Source organism: Python bivittatus, unplaced genomic scaffold, assembly GCF_059951505.1.
Source record: "Python bivittatus isolate LINGU-HERP-01145 unplaced genomic scaffold, Pbiv_v1 ctg000560_np1212, whole genome shotgun sequence".
Classification (NCBI taxonomy): Eukaryota; Metazoa; Chordata; class Lepidosauria; order Squamata; family Pythonidae; genus Python; species Python bivittatus.
This window is the reverse complement of record NW_028277083.1, coordinates 4248643-4269266: the sequence shown is the minus strand read 5'-3', so window position 1 is coordinate 4269266 and position 20624 is coordinate 4248643. Positions and strand designations below refer to the sequence as shown.

Sequence of the window (20624 nt, the reverse complement as noted above, 5' to 3'; positions counted from 1 at the left end):
TTTCTCTTTTTTTCTACCGATGGGATGAGTGCATTGCCAGTTTGCTTCCGGGTCCAATTCGAGGAGCTGATGATGAACTTTAAAGCCCTAAATGGCATGGGGCTAGGTTATTTGAGGGACCATCTCTCCCCAGCTACGTCTACCCATTCCATCATGTTTGGCAGAAGGGGCGTGTTGCGGGTCCCGTTGGCCAAGGAGCTTCCTTTGGCGGGATCCAGAAGAGAGCCTTTTCTGCCATGGCCCCACTCTCTGAAACATCGTTCCCCCCGAGGCGAGATTGGCCCCAACCCTGCTGGTCTTCGGGAAGGCCTTCAAAATGTGGATGGGCCATCGGGCTAGGAAGTGCGCAGCCCATTAAATGGTTATACTATATATAGTTAGATTGCACTCTCCTCTGTCTTTTTTTGGTACAATTTTTATTATTTTTTTTTTAAAGATAAAAGGCTAATACAAATCTCTGTCTTTTAATTATTGTATGTTTATATGTAGTTTTAAATTGTTTTTAATGGTAGAAAACTATGCTTTTACTTGTGTTTTAACTGTGTACGCTGCCCAGAGTCATATGCAAGCGAGATGGGCAGCTATATAAATTTAATAAATAAGTAAGTAAGTAAGTAAATAAATAAATAATGAAATAATGAAATAAACTCTGCTTATCAGGGGAAAAAAAGACGTTATTGTTTTTTCCATGTTCCTGTGAACTCCTGTTTGAGGGGCATATGGTCTCAGTTGAGTAGAGTAGCAAGTTATTCAGGGCAACTGATTTGCTGGAAATCCTGGTGCTGAGAAACCATCATCTAGGTTTTCCTGTGCTTCGGAGGATGCAACCCAACAGCCACTATGGCCAAGAAATGGAGCTCACTTTTAGAACAGAGGAGGAGACATTGACTCAAGTCAGTAGTAAAGTTTGGAAAATAGATTCCTGTCACCTTGGTAGGGACTCTCTTCAGAAAATATGGGACTTCTCTTCCAAAAATTCATTTTTTGTGCCCTCTTACAGAAATTCCATCAGGCTATCCATTTCAGTCCCTTCCAGACACCTTCAGAAGACACTACCCTTATCTCCTTCAGCCAACAGCTGCAGCAGATGCAGATGAGTTGGGCCCAGATGTACCTCTGCCCACCAGCAATCCCAAGTGCTTGACTCTTTCTCCGGAGGTGAAGCCCATTCATCTTTCCCCATCCAAAATTGTCAAACCCATCCAGGCTGTGGAGGAAGAAGAATCACTGGAAGAACGGGTGAAAACTGAGATGGAGATGACCAATAGCCAGGAAGATAGCATCTGCGAACAGGATATGGAGGCCCTGGATGTGGCAACCTCTGTTGCCCTCCCTGTTCAGGACACAAACGATTGTGGTCTTCAGCTGCACCACAGCAAAACCCTCAGGAGTTCAGACCACGAAGAAGTTCTTGAGGATTGCCAAGCTACCTACCCAGGGATGTCCTGCTCGGTGGAAATGGAAGCCCAAGCAGAAGAGACTGATGACAGTGAAACTTGCGCCGTTCATGCTGACTATGGTGGGAGTTTGTTACAGAGAGACACTGAACAGTCTGAGATGGGACTGGTCCCTCAGTCAGAGAAGTCACCTCTGGCTGTAGAAATGCCACTCATCAGTTCTCCCCCGAACAGGGAATTTCCCAGCATGCTTCAGGAAGAGGAAGAACCCATGGCAGAAGCACCCTGCTACAGGAATGAGATCTTTTCCTGCTCAGTCCCACCTCTGGACATCAAAGTTGATGACCCTTTGGCTGGCATGAATGCTTTAGCCGCAGCAGCTGAATTACCCCAAGCGTGTTCCTTGCTCACCAACAGTGATGGCGTTACCCAGGAGGCGGTGGTGAACTTAGAAGTGTCTTCCAGCCTGTCGCCAGAACACACCTTTCTGCACGGAATTACCCTCTTGAGTGAAATTGCAGAACTAGAGCTGGAGAAAAGGCAGCAGGAAACTGAAGGTGAGAGGGTTTGGACCTAGTTCAGTTCCTGCATGTGGGTGCCAATAGGGTATTATCATCCCTGTGGGTGCCAATAGGATTTTCTGCAATTTCCTTCTTTGATACAAATGTTATGTAGTTGTAATCAAATACTAGAGTCTTGGGGACACAGATCTTTTTTTTTTTTCATAAAAAATATGCTAAACCTGTTTTATAGCTTGAGCTACAATTTTTGCATGGTTTGCATCAATTTTGCACCATAATCTTTGGAGGAGGCTCTGGGGGAGGGGCTGTCATCCTCCCCCCAAGTGGTTTGGAGGCCCTGAGGCCTTAGGGTGTCCCACCCGACTATAGTAAGTAACTATAGTTGGTGCGAATTGTAATTGGCCTGGTCCAAATGCAACAGCAAAATGAGTCGTGAGAAGAGCAAGGGTTAAGCGAACATGCATGTGGTATGTTGGGTCCTTTAGCCCAATGATGGCTTGGTTGCTTGGTCAAATTGGAGCTCTGCCCTGGCTTAAACTTTTCCCTTGGTGCCTGTTTGAGGAATGTCCCTCCTGCTCCAAATAACCAACCCTAATTATCTTATGCAGGTCCAGAGAACTTCTCAGCCCATCCAGCCTTGGAAAGCCTGTTAGCTGCCAGTACCCAGATGCTGATGGAAGTTCTGTCAACTCCCTTTATGGATAGCCTGAAAAACATTCGACTGCCTCGAGAACTGAACCCCAATAAGAAATACAGCTGGATGCAAAAGAAAGATGAGCCGGTGAATAGGCTTGGGAGAGCAGGAGGGTTGCAGAGATGGGAATCGGGGGAATGGTTAGGAAGATGGTTTCAGGTGAGATGAAACTGGAACCATAGGAATATCTCAATAGCTTACTTTACCTTTGAGAAACACAGAAGACTATTTTATAGCCAGCTTGGCTCCGTCTGTCCCTTCTTATTGGAAGTTGCTCTTTGTGATTGGCAGGTAATTGTAAACTCTGGGCATAAAAGTCTGGCAAGCAGTAGGCACTAGTTATTTGTTCCCTTCCCCGCCCCCCCCAGTGTGGTAAACCAGGTTTAGGGCTCTCATGTTCCTTCTGCAAAGTGTGATCTCAATTTCTGCCTTTAAAATGCAGCAGTTTCTCACCTGCTTAGGTGAAGCCCAGGGGTGGGAGATGGATAACCATCCAGATCTACTAAATTATAATTCCCAGCAGCCCCCAGATTGCTTGGACAATTGTGAGGGATGCTGGGAGTTGTAGTTCAATGAACACAAATTGCCATGGCGGGAAAGCAGGCTACAAATGAAATAAATAAGCAAAATGAGCCAGAGAACCAACCTAACATTTGCAAAGCATGTGCTGAGCCCCTGAGCTGGGAACTTTGATTCATATGCTGGTCTGTAACTCTAATAAACTTTAATTATCTAACCAATTAACAAACTGTGATCTGTAGTTCCAAAGAACATCGTTGTTCCTTTAGATAAATCTTTTAGAGCTTTAAATATTAACACCAGTCTTTGTTTTAACTGAGCCCGGAAACCAATGGGCAACTAAGAATTCAAGAATTTCTCCTACCTTCTATCCTCTGTATCTAGATTAGCCCTATAGCTGGCCAAGGATCCTAGAAGTGGCACTCCCAGTGTAAATACCCACCCAGGTTTTGTTAGGAACTTGATTCTGAATTGTAGCTAATGAAAGGAACTATCATATGTTCTGCTTCTCCTTCTCTCTCAATTCTTTGCTGGTTTCTTGCTCTCAGATGTATTCCATAAAGTCGTCCATTGGGAACATGGATGCCATGGAACTGGATTACAGGATGAAGTTAGCTGAGCTGCAGAGGAGGTACAAGGAAAAGCAGCGGGAACTAGCAAAGCTGCAGCGGCGAAGAGACTCTGAGTAAGTCACCCAGGGACGTTCAGATATGCTTCTGCAGCTGCCTGGTTGGCCGGGCAGTGGCACCATCTTTGAGTCTTGCACCATCTTGGCCTTTCTTGTCCCTCTTCTTGTGCTCCATGATGCTCAAATTGGACATTGAGAATGGAAGGGCAACAATGTGGCTCAGCAGCGTGATCCACTGTTTAGCCACGGTTCGGATTCTGTAGGCACTTCACTAGCAGTTGTGGCCTTCCTTGGGATGTTTTGTGTGTAGGTCAGTTTAGAGGTTTGGTGATGGATCACAGCTTTTTGCAATTTCAGTTTCTCCTCCTGCTCCTGCTCCTGCTCCTGCTCCTGCTCCTGCTCCTGCTCCTGCTCCTGCTCCTGCTCCTGCTCCTGCTCCTGCTCCTGCTCCTGCTCCTCCTGCTTCTGCTTCTCCCCTTTGTTTCTTCCCTCTCTACACATCTACGCACCCCTCCCTCCCTCCCTCCCTCCCTCCCTCTTTCTTTCTTTCTTTCTTTCTTTCTTTCTTTCTTTCTTTCTTTCTTTCTTTCTTTCTTTCTTATGTTTCCGTTACTCTTGGTTAACGGTCAAGTGTGTGGTTTTTTTTAAGGGAAAAGCATGACGAGAAAAGTAGAAGCTTGGCAAAACGAGGTCCAGGAAGGCCCAGAAAACGGAACCATGGATCAAGCGCTCTGTCACCCCCTAAGGAGCGAGGGAAGAGTGACGGCAGGAGTGGAAAGTAAGGTTGGGCTGTGGGAAGGGGAAGGGATGCAGCCGGGTCCCACCTTGGTTGGGTTGCCTCCTCTCTCCCCCAAACATGGACGCCAGCTGCTTTTGGCATAGCATTGACTTGGCAGTTGGGGTGCCATCAGGATGAGTAAGGCTTGTTGTGTGGAGTGTTATGGCACAGATGTTGGTCAAGCAGCAGATAGGATCCACTGTGGGGTAACTGTTGTGACCTAGAGGATGTGTTGAATTACCAAGACAAGAAAGAATGTGAAGGAGAGATGGTGGTAGAAGCAGGTTCTCTACAGCTAGGGCTCTCTATGGGTGAAGGGCAGAATTTCACTGGGAACGTTGTGGATGCTGGATTTTATGGATTTTGATCTTGTTTTCCTTTGGCATGAGAGGAAGAGAAACAAGTCTGTGTTAGGAGGTGCTTTGATCTTGCTTTGCCCTGTCTGTGGTGCGGCCTCTGTTTTCCTTTTGTTTTGTCTTTGCTTTCTTGCTGATAAAATTAGAACTTGGCTTCTCCTCTGCTCAAGGGCCTGCATCATTGTGGCTCCTCAACCTTGCCCCCAAATGTCAGATTTTTGCTAATGCAGGAGATTACGGAATCCTTATTTGACTGGATATTCTGACCTGGTCATTCTTGTTACCTCAAGTGTTTTTTTCCTTCCAGATGGAGCTTTTGCAAAATCATGGTTTTGAAGGTCTCCTCTTCTCTTCTCTTCTCTTCTCTTCTCTTCTCTTCTCTTCTCTTCTCTTCTCTTCTCTTCTCTTCTCTTCTCTTCTCTTCTCTTCTCTTCTCTTCTCTCTTGCTATTTTGAACAGCTTGGAGAAGTCATTGGTAGCCTGAACTCCTATGAATGAGATTTTATGTCTTTGGCACCCCTGGATGTTTGGATGTAAACCCATGGGACAGAAATCTTCAGCAACAACCTCCCACATCTTGAATGGGTTCCAAATCTCATGTTTTCTTAGTAGTGCCAATACTTGCTCCCAGATTCAGTCTTTGCTGTGCAAACTCTTGACTTCCTCCTCCACATCTGCTATTCATGTAGAGAGTGTGCCCTGACTAAGAATAGCTGCAAATGCAGAAATAGGTCCTGGATGCTGACTTCAGCATCCACAGAGTTTAAATCTGTCTGCATAGCTATGTCTGTACCCATCTATGTATAATAATAAAATTAGCACCTCTACTGCCTCCTGTTTTTAGAGGAAAATCACGTGTAGTGAAACAGGCTGGGTTTTTATGGGCAGCATTATCTTTCTTCCCAAGACCTACCTTGGACAGGCTATACCTTGGTTGGCTAAAAAAAGGCAGAGGTGAACCATTAATGCCATTAGATAATTTGGATGATTGGCTTCTCAGTCTCGGATGACTAAGGCCTGATCTGTTCCCCATCTTAAAACTCAACCGATTAGGTGTTCTGATCATCCAGTAACATAGCAGACTGGTTTTTTTAAAAAAATGCCCTTCTGTTACTCTTCTTCCAGTTGTGGTGGGTGCTGGTAGATTTTCCTTTTCTAAAAATCTCTTTTAACCTTTTATATTTAGGAACTCAGTCTAGGTAAGGTCACAGCTTGGAGAGCTAGATTCCAAATGCAGAAATGCTGCTTTGTGGATCAACCGTTTCCTCTTCTGGCTGCACATTTACATGTTTGTTTATCTTCATCGTTTTCTATAGCTGCCCATCTTGTAATGATGACTCTGAGTGGTGAACATAAAATTAAAACTCAATAGAAAACAACCAATAACAAAAGCCATAAATATACATATGGTGGCAGCCGAGGACAACAACAGTTACTGCAATAACCTCCATCTCAATGGCCGTCTCTTGATTGTTGTATTTCTATCCTGCTCGTGAAGCTGCAAAGTTCCTCCAATAGCCATTCCCTTTTCCTCTCTGATTTTCAGGCTGAGCAAATCCTTGCTGCTTTCTGAAGACTCAGAAATGGGTGAAGGGGTGGAGGAAAAGCACAGAGGACTTCTCTTGGATGAGGAAGAGGAGGGAGAGAACAGGAGCGGGAAGACGAAGACCAGGCATCGGAGTTGGGATGAGCAAGATCTCTTGATGAACTTCTCCAGTGAGGTTGGTATTCTGCCTTTGAGACAATATGGCTGAAGCAGAACAAACAGCTTAGCACAAGAATGGGGCGCTATCAAGATTTAATTTTTCCATTCCAGATTTAGGGTTAGGGTTGAATACATACAATTGCAGTGGTTCTTGTATTCCCTTGAGCAACTAAATCAGCTCAGTGGTTGAAATGAGCTGGATGTAAATCAGTAGGAGCTATCATACAGCACCACTTTCCTCACTTTGGTGGCCTCCAGATGGGTTGAACTCCCCTTCCCAGATTCCAGCACTAGAGGTGAACCCATTGGAGGAGGCTTGAGAACACGTCTCTGAATTCTTGGTAATGCTAGTTGATTCCACATCAAGATGAGTAGAGATTTCTGGATGAAGAAGGCATTCCTTTTGCAAATTCCCCTGGATCCCTTGCTTTCCTCTGCTTGCACTCATTCCCTCGGTCTTTTTTTCTTGCAGCTCAAGATTAAGAAGAAGAAGGTGGCATCTGATCAGGAACAACTGGTGAGCAAGCTTGACAAAGCCCTGTCACTCACCAGGCGCAGCAAGCTGAAATCCCCTTTCAAGTTTGTGGATGGCTCCGGGGGGAGGCAGAAAAATGGCGGCTGTTACAGCAACCGATACCTGTCCCCCCATGGTGCCTTGTTTGGCAAGGATGCAAAGAAGAACTTGGCTAAAAGCCTGACCTTCTCGTTGAAATCCTCTAAAGAAGGTAAAAACAAAATGGCTGTCAAAATGAAGAAGTTAGAGGTGGGGCTAAAAATGAAGGGCCCCCTGAAGGTTTCCAATTCACCAGCAATATCTGAAGTTAGCAGTTATTCCTACAGTAAGTAACTTCCATTTTCCTAGTTTCTTCTCCCCTGTGTTTTTGATTGGCTGTATTTGATGTCAAGGTTCCATCTAGCCTTCCCTTGTTTGCTGATTCCCAAGGAGCTTTGGACTACAACTCCCAAAGTTCCTTGAGCAGTCTGTCCATGACATATTGGTCTTGTGGGATCACTGGCTGATCCAACTGGCATTTAGCCAAAGTGGAAATCAAACACATCTGAAGGACACCAACTTTGGGAAAGCTACCCCACTAAACATCTCTTGACTCTTCTATGGAAATAAAAGAGAAGTCATTTTGGACCAATGCCTTGATTTGCATATCGTGGCAGCGTGATAGTTGATCCACCTTAATGTACTAGTCATTAAGACTAGTCAAGAGGAAAGCCTTATCTGGCATCCTCATCACTGATCATCCCAACTGGGTAACGAGGGTGTCAGAAGAAAGCAAATAATGCTTCATAGATATCCAGTGGCTTCATTAAAATTGTCCAAGTTGTGCAAGACACAACCAATGGAATAAGAACTGCTATATTGCCCTGGTAGCCAAGGAAACCCACATTAAACTAGGTTTAAACCAATTATCATTATGGAGTGAGTAGATAGTTAAATTCTCCCTTTCTTGACTGGCATTTAGTCTGATTAAGAGGAGGAAAGGAGCATATTCCTGTTGTTTTTCTTGGATTTGCCGGTGACTGCTTTAGACAAGGGTGATGCAATTTTATCTATCTAGTTTAATATTGTATTAATAAAGATGCACAGGATTTCCAGGACTTTCCCATAATCTGTATCCTGATCCTTCAAATTCAGAGATGCACCATCTGTGGTCCTTTTCCTGAAGCCCCCTGAAGTGTTACTTTTAATGTGGCAGAATGGGAAAGTTATTAAAATACATGGGAAATAATCATAATACTTGCATTTCATGCATTTAATATTAATGTAATTTCAGTGGAGTCAGTTTTAGTTCTTGGCCTGGCCTGGGTTGCCTTTTAGAGTGGGACTGGCATGCCATTGAAAGATTTAAGTGTGGCCCAGGACCCAAAAACTTTGAATCATGAGCGCTCCTGTTTGAATTGGAGGTGCTGAGTGTAGAATGTGGGACTACAGCGTGCCGAAGCAGCATTTTCTAATCATCCTCCATATTCTGAAAGAAGCACAGGTGTCTGTGGTTTGGAGACCCCAAAACGCAGTGCTTAAGTTGGCAATCATTTATGTGTGTTTTTTTAAAAAATAATAACTACATTGACCACAGATACAGATTCTGAGGAAGATGAGGAATCCCTGAAGGACGAGTGGTCTTCTCATTCCCCGACCAGTGCCAGGATGAGACCCTCCAGCCTCTATAGTGTAATGGCCCGTAAATGCAGCAGGATCTCTGGCATCTTCAAAGCTAGAAAGAAGAACATTTCCACAACTAGGACTCTCAAATCTAAATTGGCTGCAAACAGAAAGCAGGAATTTTGTTTACTGCCCAGAGAGGCCAAAGCTGGATCGTCATACAGTGATTCTTCGGAGGACTCATTCGATCAAGGTTACTAGATTATAACACAAAACCAAACACAAAATGTCTAAGGTTGAGTGAATGGGAGAGCATGGGAGGGAGGAGGAGGGAGTGGTGTCCCTGGTTGGCCATTGGAAATGGTGCTGTGGCGGGTCCTCTTGTTGGTACCATAGAAGACTTTTTGTAGCTTATCAGTCCTGATTGACCAGTAGCCTGTCTACACCAACAAGTCTACTTGTGTCACAGTCGTTTTGTTCCTGACCAGCTCTTCTAAGAGCATTCTAGTCTCCTTTCTGCACACACGTATACTCTTCCTAATTTTTTTTAAAGAATACTTCATTTCTTGTTGCCATCACTGTTGTTATATGTGGCTTATTTTTTTCCCCCCTTCCAAATTTACTTTTGGCATGTGTTAGAGGGCATGGGAGAGGAAATGTGTAAATTAGAATACCTGTTGTGTGGGAGTGCCCCCCTAAACCCCAAGATGTTTGTACTGCAATTTGGTACCAAGCTTTTTATTAAAAATATCCAGTTTGTTTTTAACTAAAACCGTCTGCCTTGTCTCTCTTGCTGTGTCTCTTTAGGTAGCTTGACGCTTCACTTCATCTCGCTGTCTCACATCATTCCCAAAGATGTAGGGGGAAAAAAAAGGAATTAACAAAATTGTGATGTGTTTTCTATTATTCAAATATCCCTGGCTTCAATTCTCTACTTTCTAGGAGGAAAAAGGAAAAAAAATCTATCGGCTGATCTCACCTTTCTGTTAAACCGAGCACAGCTTCTTATGTTGTGCATAGATGATTCGACAGTGGGTCGAGACGTTTTGTCCCCTGTAAACACACCGTTGCATATATATATTTATATATTTAAGATGGCTTTTTCTTTTGCCGAAGACACAAAAACTCATGATGCTTTGAAACCATTGTTTCTTAAAAACAGCTTTAGTTCCATCAATGAAACCCCTATTTCTCAGCCACTTCCAAATGAGGGTCTAAGAAGGTTCAGCCTTTTTTTTCCCTCCCAATTAATTCAACTTGAAAAGAAATCAATGACTATTTCAAGCAACCAGCTTACGAAGAGAAAAGCAATGGCTCAATGGGATCTAATATATATAGAGAGAGGAGATTTCTTTTCTTTTCTTCTTCTTCTTCTTTTTTTTTTGCTAGATCTGCTCTTCTGTTTTGGGAAAGACCCAGAAGGAGGACAGAGAAGCCCAAGTGCATAGAAACATCCCAGTGGACCTCAAGACCTCTCCATCTGCCCACCCAGCCTCGTTTTAACCACTTTGATCATAATAGAAAAGGTTAAATAATGAACCCTTAGGCTTAAGACAAGCTGAGATTGTGTTCTCCTATCTATAGGCTAACCAAGAAAGAAATGTACTCCTATCAGCAAAGGGGCCTCCTTGCGGTCAAAGCTTGACCTTCTTATAGCCTCCTTTTGCTATCTTCTCTTTTCCTAAAGTGTTCCCTTCAGCTGGTTACAATAGAGTGGAAGCATGTAGTAGTAGTAATTAATAATAATTATTTTTCCTAAAGGTAAATTCTCTCTCCTGGAGCTCAGCTCCTCCTGACTTGGACCTAGCCATGCTGTTTTCTTGGCAACCATGGGTTAGTGTTTTGCCACTGCATTCTTCAAGGATGGGGTTTTTGACATTATTATTATTATTATTATTATTATTATTATTATTATTATTATTACTACTACTACTACTACTACTAGTACTAGTAGTACTACTATCTTAAGAAATTTGAATAGATCCTTGAAGGGGGTACCTCTTGTTAAGGTTTGGCAGCAAAGAGTCTTCCAACGTTGAATGGACTACCAATTGTATGATCTCATGAACTTTTGTTCACCATTCATCAGGTGCTGTTTTTCTAAATGGATAGTTAGCACTGGAGAACTTCTCAGTGTAAATAATAAATTAAAAAACTTAAGCTTTCGGTTAAAGAGAGAGGGATGGGGGGAGAGAAAAGATAGACCTCAACAAAATCCACTCTAACTTGCTTATTTATTTATTTGAATTGATTGGCCGCCCAACTCCAGACTAATTTCCCTTAAAGGCTGGAATCGTATGTATGCTTAGTTGAAGACAAGCCCCATTGAATCCTATATGATTGATTTCTAAGTAAATGTGACATCTGTATTCTATGCCACCATTAATTTGACTCTTGAAGCGCAAAGGTTGGGTGTATGTGTGTGTATGTACACACACATACACACACACACACACATAGATACTTACATCTACACACACACATAGATACATACATACACATACACACACACCCACACACCCCGAGGATGCTAATTTTTCCTTTTAGACCCCATTTGAATAGAATATCACTTTTTTGGGACATCTTCAAATTCTTTTGAACGTCACCCCATTCCTCCTTGCAAGTTAGGGTTTGTGGGAGCTGATCAATATGTTTTCCAATTCTATGTGCAAAGGGTACATTGTCTGTGGGAGGGGGGAGGAACGGGAGGGTGGGCGGGAGGGAGAAATCTTGAATCTTTTTGCCAAAAAAAATTAATAATAATAATAACAGAGATGCAGAAATGCATGTGGATACACGTATCTACGTGTTTGTTGGTGTTAAGGGATATTTGTGTAATAGCGTTGCTAATGGCTTTCCCTGATTTTACTAAAACCATTGATAACCTCAGCTTTTCCAGCTTGCTCTCGCTCTCCTTGCAGCTGCTTGACCAAACCTTTCACCCCGGTCCCTACTCATGGTGCTTTGACTGTCTGTATCGCTCCCTTACATTTGCTCTCGTGCCTCCACTAAAGACACTGCTCAGCGAAAAATCTCTGAGCCTGACTCTTGTTATGTAGGTAGGCAAAACCACCTTTCTCTTTCTATCCTCTTTAAAGCTTGGCAATTTTGCACTCGTAATGCCCGTTCAGGACAAATGTGGAACTTGTATGCCTTTTTCTCCCCCTCCCGATAGCCGGCGTGTTCTTTGTGGGATGAACTGAAGGACGACGGTGGTGGTTCCTTGGAGAAGACATTTCGACATCCTTTCCAGGAGTTTCAAAATGGCGGCGGGGACCAAGGGCGGCCGGGCGCTTGGGGGGACGGACTGGGAGCGTTGACCGGCAGGCTGCATCAATGGCAGCTTCTCGCCCATCTTTCCAATCTAAATTGGGGGTTTCTGGGGGGGAATGTGGGTTTTGTAGTCCCCTTGTTCCTCCCACTCTAATTTTGTAACTCCTGAACAGGAAACTGCATTTGGCTAAGGACTCCAGAAGGATTTCCGCTGTTCCTGCTATAGGCGTGGCAGATGTTTACATCTCCAGCTAAAATTTCCATGGAAAAAACCCCTCTTCTTGAGAGGTAGCATTTTATACGTCTTTCCCCAGCCACTGTATTGAAAGAACGGTGCAGTTTTATTTAGCTTGGTTAACCTGGTTACAGAAGAAAACCTCCTTTTCTGGGGTTGCACAAGACAGGGAACCATAAAATAAGCGTGGGATTTGCACACCAGGCTTGGCCACTGAGAGCAGTCCAACACCCATCAACCTGGATGGATACTAACCCAGTTTAGCAGTGCTAGGTCTCCACTGGGTTACATGGACTGTGTGAAGGCAGCCAATGTGTCGTTTCACCTTTGAAAGAAGAATAGAATAATGTCCCAGAAAAAAAGTTTTTTTTCCCATGCAATCTGAGCCTTGCTTGATAATACATTAATCACTGTGAGGCCAGTTGACTTCTTGCAGAAGAACCTGGGACGCGAGAGATTTTCTGTAGCATTTGTGTTGAAATGAAACCCTCTTGCCAGAACGCCATTAGGAAGGGAAGAATATTTAATATTTTTGCAAAAGCAACCATCTTGCCCCTCTTTGTGGGCAAAACGTCTGTTCTAACACCACCAGCCTGTACACATGCTACTGGGTCAATCTGGTTTTTAATTTTTTCTGAAATGGTTTTTTCCCCTTTTGTTTTGAGATAGATAGCTCTTGGGGATACAGGAAAGGCATTTCATTTATTTATATTTTTAAATTTTAAATTTATTAAATTTGTTATGGCCGCCCACTCCAATAGACCCCGGGCGGCTTACGTTTCTTCTTCTTTGGGAAAGACAAAAACCATGTCTAAGTTGAGTGCAGTTTTTAATAGCCATTCTTAGAAGCACTTTCAGTAACTTGGCAGCAGATTGTTAAAATAAAACTCTTTTCTTAAAAACAGGCTGTTGTCAGAAGGTTTTTCTCTTAAAAGAATCACCAAAGGCCCTATTTTTAATCAAGTGGAAGCTTTTGAAATGATGAATTCACTTGCTTGTCAGGTTCCAAGAGATCATCTTAGTTTTTTATGGAAAAAAGATTCATATGGCATCAACCATGCCCTTCAACAAAGCTTCAATTTTTTCCCAGTTCTGTAAAAAAAAAAAAAAAATTGGTGATGCAGTTTCACAACAGAAGTACAGGTGATAAGGAACTCTTCAAGACAAGGCCCTCAACCTCTAGTACAATGTTTGAGTCACTCCCTTGAGCTGAACACGGGGGGAAAAGAAAGGAGAAATCACATTTCCTATTGATGTCACTTGATAGGACATGTTATGCTGCTAGTCCATAGGGAGGGAAACCATGGAGCACAATAAAGAGATAAACTTTTTCTTTTAACCTGGCTCTGCTCTTAAGAAGGGTAAGAGCCATGAAAATAAATAAATTCAGCAGTAAACAGATCCAGATCCACATGTTCTTTACCAATCACATTGTTTTCTTGCCAACACTTACTCCATCATTTTATTTTTGACGTTCTCTTCTCCTGGAGAAGGCCATTTTGCAAAGCTCTCTAGAATTGATCCGAGAAGAGACGCACCCCCCCCGAATAATTAGCGATAATTAAAAAGATGTAATCATGGTGATAGCAGCGGTCGTAGCAGCAGGAATAATGGAAATCCTTTTCTGGAGTCAGCAGTGTGAAAATGCATATGAAAAAAACCATGGAAATGTCTTCGTTTTTGCAAACGCCTGTCAAATTGCGCAATAACCATGAAGGGTTGGCTGGGATTTGGACAGGCCAAAGTCAACCAGATGTGGAGGATCAACAGCTGCCTCAAATCTGCCTGCCTTTAAGCTTTGTAGGTTTGTTTGCAACATGATGACACTGTGTCGTGTTTGGTCCAATGTATATCAGTGTTAAATATATACGCATATATATTTAACGATGCCGAATTAATCTTCGATGTGCTTTTTGCTGCCTCCTATTCTCCCCTCATTCCTTAGCCACGCTTCTCCCAGTCATCTTGTTGCATTATGTAGTAATTTAACAAATGTCTGTCTGTTGTTTAACCAAAGTGTTGTTTCCCTCATTTTTGCTGCTGAGTTTTGGGGCCTGAATTGACAGTACCACCAGAAAATTTGACCTTCAGTACAACTGGGGCAATTTATTCCATCCACGGCTACGTGTAACTGACTGCATGCCAAACTGCCTGGCTGGAATCTTGATTGATATCCAGTTTTCATTACTTTAAACAAATAGGTTACTAGTCCTCATGGTTCAGGGGTGAGGGCCAACCTAATTCATTTCTGGCTCAGAGGGAAATTTTGGCAGTCAGTCTCTCTTCAGATGAAATGATAAATTGCTTCGATGAATGATGCAATTCGATCAGGAAAAAGGCATAGCTAAAATCTTTTTCCTGGAGACGTTCCCTTCCAGCGCCAAAGGAGGGGCCTTTGCAAAGATACGGTTGCTGCACAAATTTTAACTGCCAAGAAAGAATTGCTCCATGTGATTGATGAATGTCTGCCTTTTTTTAATGGCCGTTCTTGAATCTAAAAATGCCTTTGTAATGGTGTAACTTAGCTTCAGATGTCCTAGAGAGATAAGGAAGATGGTCAAACTTGCGCAGACCTTGGCTGCACGCCTTCCCTTAACTAAATGCATAGCGCTGTAAACTGACCCAAATACATCTGTGGAAAAGTTAGCCATATCTTTAAAAAAAAAAAAAAAAGAGTCATGCCGCAGATACAAAGGGGTGGGCAAGCTCAGAAGAGACCCAGCAAGTCAGTTTCATCCCCTTGCTGAAAGCTGATTTCCTGTGGTGTATTCTGCTAGCGGTGTTAAAATTCCCCTAGCTTAGAATAGTTAATTTCTGTTATATGCATTCTCTTGCACGTTGCTGAACCAGCAATCTCGGCTAATACTAGAGAAAACTTCACTTCTTAATCCCCCACGGGTGATAAAAAAAACAGCTTTATACGATCTATTTTTTGCCAGATTCTCCAAAGCCATGTCCTTGGATGGACAATGGTCTTTCCACAGTCCCAGTTAGGTAAGCGTTTATTTCAAGCCCTTGCGATGTGATTACGCTTTCTTGTTGGATTCTGGCTAATTTCATCCTTCATAAATTTCATCCTTCCTTGACGAGTTTGGTTCAGAACCAACGATATTTTGGAGCTGGTTGACTGGTACCCCCAATTGCCTTGATTAGACAAAATGGGAAGTATTATTAATGAAAGATTTCCTGGGTCTTTTGTGTGTGTTGTTGTTGGCGTGTGCGAAGGGAGAAGGAAAGCTGTGGGCTGTACTGACTTGGGGATTATGGGACTTGAAACCCAGAACATCAAGAGGGCCCAGTTTGGAGAAGATGATCCCAGATTATCTCTGTCTAAAACAGAAAATATTCTGTGCTATTCATGGAAACCCGTTCTCCTCCATTTTGAAACAAAATTCTTATCTATATCTTGAATGCTGAGTTTGGCATCAATTGTGTCATTTGGCATCTTTTTCTTCACTTTCCCCCCCTACTCCTTCTAGTCAGTATCAGCAACTGGGTGGGTAGGTACAAAGTTTTATTTAATGGGCACCCTATAGAGACCTCTTTGGGACTTCAGAGGTTTCCTTAGGTTTGGTTCAAAGAACTTCAAGGCTCTTTTTGCAGCTGTTAAGAACAAGGCCCTTATGTTATGGTCTTTTAAAAGCAAAGCAGAGCTGTCCCCAAAGGTGAACTTCTCAATGTAACTGCTTTTCTGCGTTTGTGTGCAATCTCAGAAGATTACTGTTCCGTGCATCACAAGCCTTTGTCGAACTGTGCTGTTGAGAACTAAGACAGCATAAGTGGAAAGGTCTTACCTCTGTATCATTCGTACCTTTTGAGGTACAGTGATAGGTAAACTGTTTTTGTTGCAATGGATCCATGGGAAGGAAAACTGGAGAGAGTCTCCTTCATTCCCAGCGTCTTTTGCAAGACTTCTCCCTTTGCTGAGAATCTTCTCTTGGCAAGGCTTGGAGTTTTCTTCGGAGCCTGGAGTGCAAGAATTGTGGGCATTTTGTAGACAGAAACGTTGCATGGCATAGTCTTGAGATCCACTGGGGTGAAAGGTGGTCTGTTTTGAAAACTGGATGCAGGTTTATGAGAGTTTTTCATCTTGTCTGTGACAGATTCTAGCTCAGAGGAAGAAGAGGAGGAGGAGGAAGAAGATGATAACGAAGAAGAAGAAGAAATGGAAGGCTACGGAGCAGTGGTCAGTGACAGGCTTTCACCACCTGCTTTGGATGAAAGTGGTTTGGGACTCCTGGCCAGGTTTGCAGCCAGCGCTATCCCAAGTCCCATAATTGTGCCTTCAGTGTCCATTGTCCAACTGGAAGCCAAACAGAAAGCAAAGAAGAAGGAAGAGAGACAAAATCTGATGGGTATGTTGGCCATTGTGCAGTGGGAGATGACTCAACTGGTGTATGGTTATTTGAGGATAGAAATGTTGGTGGCATCTATGCCTCAACTGGTTTTTCAGTAGTCAAAGAGTGAAAGGATGGAGCTGGAATAGATGGACCATCATTCAAACTGTCCACCCTAATTTGGGGCAAGGCTAATTTTAGGCCCAACCCAAGAGCAAATGATGAATGTCCACCTCCATGCACTGATGTCCAGAGGACCATAGATTCTCCACCCATTAATCCCAGCTTTTATAGCCCTTTGCACCCTTTCCCTAAACCACTAGCATAGGCCATTTCTTAACCCTGTAGTACCCATATTTCTAACTCATCTCCCATCCAAGCACTCAACAGGGCCAATCCTGCTTAGCTTCTGGGATCAGTCTAAGTAAAAAGTCTTCAGAATGGTGCTATCTGGGGAGAATTAAGAGAAAGGGGTTCTTTTTCTTTGCTAATTGGGATGAAAAAGCCAAGTGTGGCTGAAATACCTTCACGGCTACAAGGTAATCTGTGCAACCAAAGTGGAGTTTGCACTTTTGTACATTTCAACAAGGGAGGGACCAAAGCAACTCTCTCCTGAAGGCATCTGTAGATGCTTTGCTTTGGCTCCGCCTGCCTCCCTATCCATCTTGGGCTCCCCTGTGTCTCACTAGCGTGAATAATTGAAATTTCACTTGTTCATCCCCTTGGGCTTTTCAAACCGCAAAAGTGCCCCTCAAAGCAGCATCATGCCAAGTTAGACAGTTCTGTCCAAAAGGCTCTGTTTAGAAATGCCTTTATTAATATGTTTGAAATTATCGTGGAGTTTATAGCTGATTTGGGAACAGAAAGGGCTGTTTTCCATGGGAAGTTGAATTACTTGACATCTGCTCCCCCTTCCCTGAATCTGAAAAGAGAGCGTTCTCTCCTATTCTTCCCTCACCTGGCACCCTCCCAGAATTCCCAACAGCCCCGTGGAAGTTGTAGTCCTGACGCATTTGGAAATGAAGTAAAGCGTGTCCTTTGGAAGAGAAGGGAAAGACCATGGTGATAAGCCAGGGGAATTTCCAAGTTAAGTAGCTGTGGATAGACAAGAGTTTCAAGGACTGGAAGGGGTTTTCCATGAGTTTGTGGTCTGACTCTGTCCTCCCTGTGGTTGGGGAAACTGAGGCATAGCCAGGCCTTCTGAAAGGAGATGGGGGAAATTCCCTCATGTCCAATTCCTGCAAGTGGGCCAAAGAGGTAAGGAGGTTCCCGAGGCATCCCATGTTTGCTGCCAATTCAGCAAACACCTGGGATTAAACCTTCTTTCTCTGCCAAAATATGGTAAGGCAAAGCAGAGAAATCTACAGAGGGTTTCAGCTGCAGGATCTGAGTTCAGTTAAATTCTAGCCCGGGAGTGGGCAAGCTTTTGGGTGGCTGGAGCCCACATTTAATTTATTTATTTATTTATTTATTTTGCTGTTTGGAGGGGGCTGAAGGCTAGAGTAATAATGCAAAATAGGTGGGTAATTCTCTGTTTATTCCGTTTTGTGGTGGTGGTTGTGGAGGCAGGGTATTTATGTTTGCTAGCTTGTTTTGAATCTATGCTAAACCTGCACAACGGTTGGTTTCCTCCTTCTCAGTTTTGGAAGACCATGCTGCTGATTTTCGTTAGTTAGGATGAGAAGGCTCTGGGGACAGAACAAAAAAAGAGCAGGGGGAGGTCAGAAGTATGTCAGGAGCTCTGCTGGTGCTTCCCATTCCAGCAGATGAGATGCTGTGGCTAATTGCATTTTGCACCAGCCAACCAATGTAACTGTTTTCCCACTTTCCACAAATGGACCATTGGATTTTCTTTCTGTTGTTGTTATTCCAGCTTTCTACCTAGACATTCGTTTAACCCTTTCCTTGGCAGTGGTCACTCTTAAAAAACAAAAAAAGAATAATGTTAATCAAGCGTGGAGATGATCCACCCACTTAAGCAGCTTTCTGTGTTCAGCTCTCCCCCAGATGTGCAGAGATCCAGACTGAACGTCAGATATTCTCTAGCTTCTGATTGGACCCTTTTAAGTGAAGGAGTGCCCATTGCCTCCTTCCAAAATTGGTTCCCTTGTTCAACTGCTGTTTACCACAAGCAAATTTTCCCTAATATTCTTCTGAATTTGCCTCCCCGTGACATAAGCTTTCTCCTGGGTGAATAGAGAATAGATTACGTCTTTCTTCAGGGAGGTCTTTCTTAAGATCCTCAAAGGAAGATCTCCTGTCCTCAGTGCTCTGCATAGCACACTCTAAAGCATTTTGAAGTTGCAATGGCCGGCCTAAATCCAAATCAATTTCTGTCATTTTGAGGCACGGAACCGGTAGCATTGTCGTCCCACTTCAGCCTGGAAAATATTTCATGGGGTGGTTCCTCTGGCTGATGGAGCCTTCTTTTCTCCACCCCTAGGGACAGAGTTTGAATATACAGACTCTGAAAGCGACGTGAAGATCCGGAAGAAGTCTCCAGCTGGTTTACTGCATGGAAAGAAAGGATCAATAGAGCAAGGTCCATTGGCAAGCACTGTAGACACCTCCTCAGGCAACAGTTTGGACAAGACCAAGATGGCACCTGAGAAGAGCCGGAAGCTGAAGAAATTCAGATCACCCAAGGACCTGAGTTTTGAGTTTGGGCTGGAGGTGAGTGATGATGATCCCTGGAATCGGCGACGGAGCGAGCGGATTTTCCTTCATGACGCCACCACGTCAGCTGGCTTGGCCTCCACCACCCCAGCTAGCTCAACTCCTGTTTCCAAAAGTGGACGCTGCATGAAGGGGACCCCTTTGAGCCCCAAGAAGGAAGGGAACAAGGGGAAGGAGAGGAAAGAATTAAGCAAGGTATGAACCGCGGGCCTCACTGGGATGAATGTCAATGGGAGAGGAGTGGATTTCTGCCAGTTCAGTCTTCTGTTATTTCACCTTAAAGGAAGATGACCCCAAATTGAAAGCATTTAAAAAAAAATTAATTTAGAAACAAAATAAAAGAACCTTTTTCTCAGCAAAAGACCAGGTTAGGGACAGGTTGTCATGGAACAAAATCTATCTATGCAGTTGCTAAGAGTTGACAACAAATTGATGGCACATATTTATTTATCAAATTTATGTAGCTGCCCATCTCACAAATGTGGCATACAATAAAACCATAATCATTTTTCTCAATGACTCTCAGATGATCTCACCATGTTAAAGGTATATTATTCAGTGTACTATTAGTCTTCCTTTTTGGTCAATAACGAATGTCTTGAGTTCACATAAAGTGCTAAATCGTGGATATTCAAAATTGCAACGTTCACATAATGTGCGATGCCTGAATAAATGACCTGTGTGAACCTTCAACATGTTGGCCTAATTCACAAGACATTGAACAACAACAACAACAACAACAACTCCTCCTCCTCCTCCTCCTCCTCCTCCTCCCCCTCCTCCTCATATTATTATTATTATTATTATTATTATTATTATTATTATTATTAATATGCCACCTGAGCTCTCTAATCCCATTTTAGCTGAGTCTAATGGGTTTTGCAAACACAGCGAATGTCTTCATCTGATCCAACTGGGCCTCCACCGATGAGCAACTACAATCAGATTCTTAAGTAAAGAGTTGTGTGTGTGTGGGTAGCTTTTCCATCCTATCCTAGCTAATCTATTGAATTCAGAAATGTGGCACCCCAATTTTTTGCAGCCTTTTGACGTCCCCATGCCTGCAGTTACCATAAATTGATGGCCGTATTCCCCACCATTACCCCAATGGAGGCTTGAGAAAGCTACTTTTTCAAAAAAAAACAAAGTGGAAAAAAAAAAGAATAATGCCACTCCTAAAAAGAGGAAAATGGAAAACGTTTGCTCTATCCATGGACATGATGTGGCCCTACATCCATTTTGCGTCCTTGCTATTTGCCCAAAGCAATTCTCAGTTCCTCCCTTGTGTGGTCAGTTTCCAAGATTGCTGCTGACCTTCCCTGGGGGGTGGTTTCAAGTGGCAATGCCAGGATTGAATCTGGAACTGCTTTGCCCAGGGTGGGGGGAAAG

The 20624-nt window shown here is 43.3% G+C and overlaps 1 protein-coding gene across 5 annotated transcripts in view; it reads left to right on the top strand.

Moving 5' to 3' along the window:
- TNRC18 (trinucleotide repeat containing 18) overlaps nt 1–20624 on the top strand; it is an 80134-nt gene that overhangs the window by 45734 nt on the left and 13776 nt on the right. For 4 of the 5 annotated variants that reach the window (XM_088148010.1, XM_088148009.1, XM_088148007.1 and 1 more), the window contains exons 10-18: nt 1001–1954; nt 2527–2699; nt 3680–3816; nt 4409–4537; nt 6440–6614; nt 7071–7437; nt 8689–8967; nt 16326–16577; nt 19003–19430. In XM_088148010.1, coding sequence (XP_088004136.1) covers nt 1001–1954; nt 2527–2699; nt 3680–3816; nt 4409–4537; nt 6440–6614; nt 7071–7437; nt 8689–8967; nt 16326–16577; nt 19003–19430 — 2894 coding nt within the window. The remainder of the gene's footprint in view (nt 1–1000; nt 1955–2526; nt 2700–3679; nt 3817–4408; nt 4538–6439; nt 6615–7070; nt 7438–8688; nt 8968–16325; nt 16578–19002; nt 19431–20624) is intronic. The other variant, XM_088148011.1, reaches the window with a different exon arrangement.